The sequence below is a fragment of the Cydia splendana genome, chromosome 20 (assembly GCF_910591565.1).
Source record: "Cydia splendana chromosome 20, ilCydSple1.2, whole genome shotgun sequence".
In the NCBI taxonomy this organism is placed as follows: Eukaryota; Metazoa; Arthropoda; class Insecta; order Lepidoptera; family Tortricidae; genus Cydia; species Cydia splendana.
The window spans coordinates 9,598,999-9,607,778 of record NC_085979.1 but is presented as its reverse complement, the minus strand read 5'-3'; the positions used below and the strand labels follow the sequence as shown (position 1 = coordinate 9,607,778).

At 38.4% G+C, this 8,780-nt stretch overlaps 1 protein-coding gene across 1 annotated transcript; it reads left to right on the top strand.

Annotated features, from left to right (window-relative positions):
- The first annotated feature begins 307 nt into the window (after positions 1-307).
- LOC134800697 (uncharacterized) lies at positions 308-8,355 on the top strand. Its single transcript, XM_063773197.1, has 2 exons — positions 308-466; positions 4,785-8,355. Exons 1-2 carry the CDS (start codon positions 433-435, stop codon positions 8,072-8,074), a joined length of 3,324 nt encoding a protein of 1,107 aa, XP_063629267.1. The 5' UTR covers positions 308-432; the 3' UTR covers positions 8,075-8,355.
- The last annotated feature ends 425 nt before the right edge of the window (positions 8,356-8,780 follow it).

Sequence of the window (8,780 nt, the reverse complement as noted above, 5' to 3'; positions counted from 1 at the left end):
CATTACACGCTCTTAGGCAAATAAATTTGAGATAAATATCATCACTGATTTCATTCATCATTTGTTCTATAATCCTTTGTCCTTTTCCAGATTAAATAGGAATGTTAATATCAGGTGAATAATATCAGGATACCACCTTCGCCCCGCACAACTAAATTACTGGCACGAGTAGCCGAGTCGTTCAAACGCGCCTCTCCACCTCCCCGCTCGCGGCGACCGCCGGTTTCCCCTCCCCCCTCGTACCGCGCCCTCTCATCCGAGCCCCGTTGCTTTCCCTCCCCTGCCCTTCAGTCGCCATCTTCGTACGTCGGCGATATGACAACAATTGCGACATAACCTAGAAATGTTTGACGTAAATAAAAGTGAAAATGATTTGGTGAATGTGGACAGATCTGTGAGTTTTTAGTGGGAAATTTAAAGGAAGTTCCGATCATGTTGTCAATTGTGAAGATGGATTTCGATTCAGGTATTTATAGTGTTTTAATTTATAAATTTGTACTTTGTTAATACGCAATACAAATTTTGTTATGGCAATATGTAGTTTATTTAAATACGAACACTGTTTTTGGTTTTGCGTGTTAACTGTTTACATTTTATCGTTACTACGAGTGCTTATCTCATTTGTAACTCACGCGATAGTCGGTCAATTGTACCCGTAGTGCCGTACTACAGTCTATAAAGTACAGTCGCCATCAGATATATCGGAGCGGCCAAGGTGCTCACAAATATCGGAACACGCCTCTATTGTCAGGGCGTTAGAGCGCGTGTTCAGATATTGTGAACACCTTGGCCGCTCCGATATATCTGATGGCGACTGTACGCTAACGTCTACGTACTTAATGCCTGACCAGTAATATACAGTTGGTCAAGCAGATCTTGTCAGTAGTAAAAGGCGGCAAATTTGAAAAATGTAGGCGCGAAGGGATATCGTCTCATAGAAAATTTTAATTTAGTGCCTTTTTCTACTGACAAGATTTGCTTGACCATCTATACACCGTGTTTTTATTGAATTCCGTTAACTTCGGGGTATGGTTAAGTACGTTTAAGAAAACTAAATGGCATAGTTAGTTTTCAAAAAAAAAATTTTTTTTTGTTTTTTTCTAATAAAAAGTTTAAGTTTAAAAAGTAATTAATTGTAGCATATAGCGTTGTTGTAACACGGGCATTACATTTAATTCAACTAAACAATTGAAATCTGTGACATATCAATGTTATTTCGAACATCGATCGACCGAGATTGTACTTAAGTTTAGTACCAAATGTATGAACTCATTCTAAACACTAATCAATATGTAAACCGGCCCTAAGGCAAGTGTACACGCTTGTAGAGGCGTTATAGGAATTTTTTTTTTATTGATTATCTCCGAAATGGAGTTAATTAGAATAGCGGTGTCTTTGAGAAAGTTACTTGATTTAAGCTCAGGAATGCACCCTTGAAATTAACGGAAATAAAAAATAACACGGTGTATATATATTGACGAATTTCATTGGAACTAAATTTATCATACTAAACTGACAGACAGACGGACGGACAGACGGATAGCGGAGTCTTAGTAACAGGGTCCCGTTTTTAGCCTTTGGGTACGGAACCATAAAAAGTATTTTTTTTCCGTACCTCAAAATTAAAACGGAACCCTTATACCTAGCTGGTATAGGATCACTCGTGTCTGGCTGTCCGTCTGTCACAGCCTATTTTTAGGGTTCCATACCTCAAAAGGAAAAAACGGAACCCTTATATGATCACTCGTCCGTCTGTCTGTCAGTCACAGCCTATTTTCTCGAAAACTACTGGATCAATTAAGTTGAAATTTGTTGAAAACACATATGTAAATTGTTGACCCAAAGATGGACATGTTTATTTTATAATTTTAAAATACATAGGTTCTAAGTTATTTAAGAAAATAGCCAAAAAATGACCATATCCCCCCCCCCCCCTTTATCTCCGAAACTACTGGGTCAAACATTTTGAAAAAAATACACAAAATAGTTCTTTACCTATACATGACAGGAAAACCTTTTAGAAATGTGCAGTCAAGCGTGAGTCGGACTTATGTACGGAACCCTGGAAACGCGAGTCCGACTCGCACTTGGCCGGTTTTTTTTAATGGTACGGTCGAGTTCACAAACATATGTACAAGCCATTTGGTTCCAAAAATTAATACGAGTACACGGCCCTATTATAGCATAGATGTAAGTAAATTGGGGTAGATATGGTACCAGGCGCACGATTGTGAGCCATTAAATATAGGTTCCGGAACCTATATTTAGTTAGTCGTATGGGTGACGCCAACCTGTCAAGTTGTCAAAATCGTTGGATCAAATTTTAGTTTTGTCAACTATGAACGTCACACGTCTACATAAATAAAAGGTCATTGCCCTATAGGGTATTTTCCTACTAGTCAAATCAGTTACTTTTTTAGATCTGTCAAAACGATTTCCTAATATGGAATTTATATGAAACATTACATCGTGACGTCACGGTCAACTCACCGACTATTTATATTTCTATCCGATGTATTATGTATGTATTAAATAGAACTTGTGTTTAAAAATAACTCCTATCTGTGTTTTTCTAATAATTATATGGTGCCTTATTTCATGCATGGTGTAAAATAATTTATTTTAAATACAGTATAATACCCTATTGCCAGTGTCTTAGAGGTGTGTAAATTACTGATTAATAAGCTCGTTTATTAAATTATTACATATTTTTGGTACTTTCTCCGTGTCTATATTTAATAATTTGACTGTACTAAAAGTTTAAGGTACTGCAACAAAAAGTTTAAGGTAGACATTTTTATGCTAATCCTGGATGGAGATAGAGGCCGACCAAGATAACTCTGCAGCGATTTTGATAGCACAGACTGCGCCAGTGTCATTTAAATTTTTTTAACGACAAACTTTTATATAATTAACACGTTTAAAAACACACTCGCATGGGTAGTCTGTGCTATGAAAATAGCTGCAGAGATATCTTGGTCTGACTAGGCTCATTATTTCTATCGATTTTATAACTTGATTGAGTTCAAAAACTTTGAAGAATATCTTTGTCATACCAAGTAGGGATGGAATTTTGATATTTAAGGCTTCGTCACACAGGCGCGTTTTCCGGGCGGCGCGTGAGCGGAGCGCGCCGCTTTTACATATAAAACGCTCACGCGCCGCTCACGCCCCGCCCGGAAAACGCGCCTGTGTGACGGAGCCTTTAAGCTGTACAGTCAGCAACAGAATCAATAGCAGCGGATGAGATTATGTAATGGCTCTACAAAAATAGATACGTCTCTAACTCTAAGTATGTGTAGAACAATATTTAGTGTGGCAGATATCGTTGAACGCGAGCTATAGAAATATACTGACGAAATGGGTGTGTCTGAGTAGGTAGGTATATATCCGTATTCGTAAGATTATTACTAATATCTGGGAGACCGAGCTTTGCTCGGAAAACATATAATAACTCAAAAATGCGCGTTTTCCCAGACATAAGACCTAGCTAAATCGATTGTTCGCCATCATAGAAAATTTCATCGACATCGTTAGAGCCGTTTCTGAGATCCCCGAAATATATAAATAAATAAATATACAACAATTACTCGTTTAAAGGGGCCCCTTTGATTAACAGTCCGCCGGACGGTATCGGCCTGTCAGTTAGAACAAAATTTTGACAGTTCCGAACAACTGACAGGCCGATACCGTCCGGCTGACTGTTAATCAGTGGGCCCCTTTAAAGGTATTAGATTAGATAGGGAACGTGCATGAACTATAGGGGGCAGCACAGGAGCCCTAAAATTTTGGCGCCAGGCGTAAATGTGAAGTTTATGTTTCCCGATGTAGAGATAACGTAAGGGAACAGTAGATGGCAGCACTTGCGTTGGCAATGTACATGTTATGTTTCCGATTCAGACCACAAGATGGCAGACCCTCCAACGCGCACTGTCTCTATTAGGGGATGGCAGAAGGCAACTTTTGGCGCGTCGTTTTATCCGTTAGTATAGGGACCGTGCGCGTTGGAGGGTCTGCCATCTTGTAGCCTGAATCGGAAACATATGTGCACATGTACATTGCCAAAGCAAGTACTACCAGCAGTACCATCTACCGTTCTCGTCGGTACGTTTCCTTGTGCATAGTAGGTTCTGCCATCTTGTGGGCTACATCGGAAGCATAAACGACACATTTACGCCTCGCCACAGAATAAATAATAGTACTAGGTACAGAAGACTCACTCTCTAACAAAACGCGTCTGTTACGATCAGCACAGATATGGCCGCTAGGTGGCGACAGCGCCACGCGCGGCTTATGGCAAACCCCAAAATTGGGGCCGAACGGATGTACTTTTAGCTACCTGTAGCAAAGCGACGAAATCGCGGAGGTAGCCACGCCTGGCCTCGCGCCAAAAATCTGACGGCTCCTATGCTGCCCCCTATAGTTCATGCAGTTATATTGATAGATGGCGCCAGCATAGGTTTTACCTGCCTGTAGTTTTGTTTTGTTCTATGAAATTTGGCTTAAAGGGTCTAAATTTGGCTTAAGGGGTCATCCAGGCCATGAAATTCCAAATAAAACAAGGCTGACAATATTCATAACACTGAAAGGTAAAAAACTATGCTGGCGCCACCTGTAAAATACTTCGACCCGCTAACCCAATTGATTAAGAGTCCGTAACAAGCCCGGTTCTCTATACAAACTTAGCTAAGCTCTCATTTTAAAACGACTCATATTTGTAGCCTCATACTTTTGTACTAATATATATGTGTAGTGATTTAATAATATTCTTTGTTTGTCTGCAGATGTCGAAGTATTGGAAGAAGATATCAAAACAGAGGTGATTGATATCGACGAAAACTCAAATGAAGACAAGATAGATCTAAATATACTAAATAATGTAGTACATGATCTAGAACTAATACCCATTGTTTACACGACAAAATTGGACGATATGTTTGTGGGGAGAACTTTATATCCCATTGGATTAGACCCAAAAGAAGCTACCGCCAGGATAATAAATGAAAGTAAACCTGTACTACGTACTATCCCCGGACCTCCGAAAAAAGGACGAAAGAATAAAAGGAGATTTAGCGAATTAGAAGATACACTTCAAAGAATATATCATCCAATCAAAAAAATGGCAGTAACAGTAACAGAACCTGATGTATGTGATATTAGAATTGATTGTGTGAAAAGTGAAGTTACAGATGAACCAATTGTTGAAGTGAAAACTGAAGTTTTAGAGGAACAGTCTACAACAACGGCTCCCAAAGACACGTGTAAATATAGTGAACTTTTAAAACAGTGCAAACCGTGTAGTGTTTTACTTCCAGTACTAATAGGATATGGGCAAGTGTTACATGGCGGACAGTTGCTTAAAGCAAATAAAGTACAACAACGTGGCGCAGTTAGTTCATCGCTAAGCTCTTCGGATGATGATGTACCATTAATAACTTTCCCGCCAGATCTACTAATAGAACGAGGAAAAATACCCGAAATCCCTAAAAAATCAATACAACCAAAAGTAATTGAAATTAATAGTTTACAACGAAGAAAATCAAAAGGTACTTCATTTGAAATAGCTCAACGTGTTTTGCGTAATAGCTTATTGGAAATAGAGGACATGTTTTCTAATGAACATTTCTTTTACTTCACTGATAACGACGGTAATTTAATACACTGTTTCGAAAACCTTGTAAACAAGACTCTGTATGAGGCGACAAGTTTACACGAGGCTAGGTACAAAATAAGTAATTGCTGCTGGGTCAAGAAGGATGAATTTGTTATGTCGTTGTATCCTAAAGTTCTTAAATATCCTAACGTGCGTTTCATAAGAACGACACACCCGTGCAAGCCAGGTGCATGTACTTGCTGCTGCCGCAAAATAGAAGTCTATAAGAAGCCTGATGTAGATTTTTCTAGCCAACAATCAGTTCCTTCATCTAGTAAAAAATCTGCCGATGATGATGTAGTTTGGGACTTGGAAGAAAAAATTGATGTAAGCATCATAAATATTAACAGAACACCGAAACTTAATTCCAATGAATGGTTGAATAATATTTTAACTGCAAAGCGCACTGATGATGTTAAAAATAGTTTAATAGGAAAAGCACTAAATTATAAAAAACCTCCGCCAGCAAAATCGGCCGATAATAGACGTTTAGTGACATTGAAAAAAGTAAATTCGCAGAATCCCGTCCTAGTTTTCCGCAACTATGCTGAAGACTTCATTGAAATCTATGAAGTAGATTCTTTAGGAAACATAGAAACTTATTTAAGAACAACATGCTATAGTAACACAAGTCGGCCAGATGTTGTAAAGTTATTAAAGAAACGGACTGTATCAACCGAAGCAGTATGTTGCTGGTACAAACGAGAAGAAGTAATTTCCAAACTCCATGCGTCTAATGCATTGCACCCTGATGCAATAAAATTTGTTAGAACCACTCACACATGTCAGAGTAAAGAATGTAAGTGTTGTTGCAAGCCCGCAATAAAAACGGGAATACAGCTTGACAATATACCTCTTCCAAAACGAAGCTTGCACAGCCTTTCAACCATAAGTGCGTGGAGACCTGGCAATCTTTCAGAGAAAGACGATGACGATTGCCAAATTACTTCAGTAATGTCTAGTCCGACACTTAAACATTTACCACAGACAACTGGAATACCAGTTACTATAGTGCCTTCACTGAAAACGTTACCACAGAATACTGCAGTACCAGTTACTGCAGTGCCTCCAAGCATGTTCGTTACTGACGTTGTAGACAGTGACGAATTGTCAAAGGAAGTCAACTCGCTGATTACCTCCATTTTGGACAGGTTTAAAGACGTGCGGCTTACTATTAATGGCGAAGGTAAAGTGGCTGCCGCCTTAAACACACCCGTTAATACATTATCTACAGTAGAGCTAAAAGTCCTCGCTAATATACTCTCCTTTGCTCAAAGCCAAGTCAATTTGTTGGGATCGAAAGTAAGCTTAGGATCGTCTTTGTGTTTAAGTAATATTATTAATCTTAAAGTAGACGACGTGCAATCGAACGCAACAATCGACCCCAACACTGTTTACAAAGAATTTGGGAAAAATGTAAACTTAAATACAAGTAATACAACACAAACACAAGCAATACAACCAACTGTTGAAAATATGAACCCTCCATCGGCATTGCCGCAAGCTCCAACGACACCACAAACCTACACGTTCTTTACAGATTCAATGTCCTCGAAAAACCAACAATTTAATGATGCGTTTTCCTCGTTCGTTAACTCAAAAATAGATGCAAACACTGAAACTGCGACACCGGTCATTGAAAATGTGTTTTCATTAAAAGAGACTGAAACTGAAAGTGCTGAAGTAAATTCTTCATGTACAACCGTCTGGTACAGAAAGCCAGTGTCACAATCTAGTTCTTTAACCTCAACTCCTTTTGCAATGACAACCACTAATAATACAAGTAAAAAACGGAGCGACGACAGCAAACCAGAGACAGGACAACCTAAAAAAATAAGGGTTAAGTCGCCTACGAAGTTAGGTGCAGTTACGACTAGCCCTCCAAGTATTATGACAGCAAATAAACCAACACAACAAACTCCTCCGGGAGGAGGAGTTATGCCAGGAGTTTACGTTTTGCCAAATAATAACTTCGTTGTTTCGTCTTTAGCTCAACCTCAAATGGTCAATAGCGTGCCCCCAGGGCAACCGCCAATGCTTGTTATAAATCCTCTACTTAATAATGGTGGTACAATAATCCCAATGAATACTCCGAATGGCGTCCAATCAAAAATACCAATTATCATGAATGCCTCTAATACTACGTCACAAGTAATAAATACTGGAAATAATTATATAACAGTCGAAAAAGGTGTTCCGACTCAGGAAGCTGTTGCAGAGGTAACAGAAAACCAAGATCCACTGAATGACCCAGTAATGGACAGTGTTCCAGATATGGACGAGGTTTCAGAAACTGTCTGCGTTCTAGAGGACGAGGGTCTAAAAACGGACAACGAAGAGGACATGAACAATGATGAGGACATAGAACTGAAATATTCTCCAGAGAATACTGAAGAGGAAGATTGTATACTTGGTTTCTAAAGCATGATGATCAAGGCTCAGAAAAACGCCCGTCATTTTGAAAACATAACCATAATTTTAGACCTGGTCACGGTCAGTCTAAAAGGTTCATTCACAGTCTACGGACGTCATTGGGGCTTAATTTTAATCGTTGACATTGGTAAAAGGAAGTGTCTGTTGTATGGAAAAGGGTGATATTTTCAAAATGACGGGCGTTTTTCCGAGCCTTAATGATGATTAGTAGTTTTCGTAATATTAAGGGATCTCAGCGTATTAGATACAATTTTTGTGTGGGAAAAAAATTAAGTAAATAGTAAGTAAGAAATGTAAAATGTTAAGTTTGTTCTCCAACACTCAGGAGGTCGTGGATTCGAAACGGTTGTCGATAAATCTTTTCATATTTTTTCTAATACAAAGAAATTGTGGAAAGAATTATAAATATAAAAATTGTAATGGTAAATCGTTTAGATTGGAGATCTGGGCGCTATCTAAATTATATTAATTGAAAATATCGTGATGTTTATATTTAACGTGAAACGTCTAGTAATTTAATGTAAATACCTTTTTTACTAGCTCTAGTTTATTTATGTGCTGTATAAATATTGTTTTTATTAAAAACAAACAAATATCATTACTAGTATCTAGTAAATAATATAACAAACATACTTTATGTATGCCGTTTGCATGTCCAATGTAACTGTTCCAGTGCTTGACACTGCCCCATTAG

What these genes read in the sequence shown, in the direction of transcription:
- LOC134800697 (XM_063773197.1), top strand. Translation starts at nt 433, where the DNA reads ATGTTGTCAATTGTGAAGATGGATTTCGATTCAG. An exon ending in GAAGATGGATTTCGATTCAG is followed by an intron (nt 467 to 4,784) that starts GTATTTATAGTG and finishes GTTTGTCTGCAG; the next exon opens with ATGTCGAAGTATTGGAAGAA.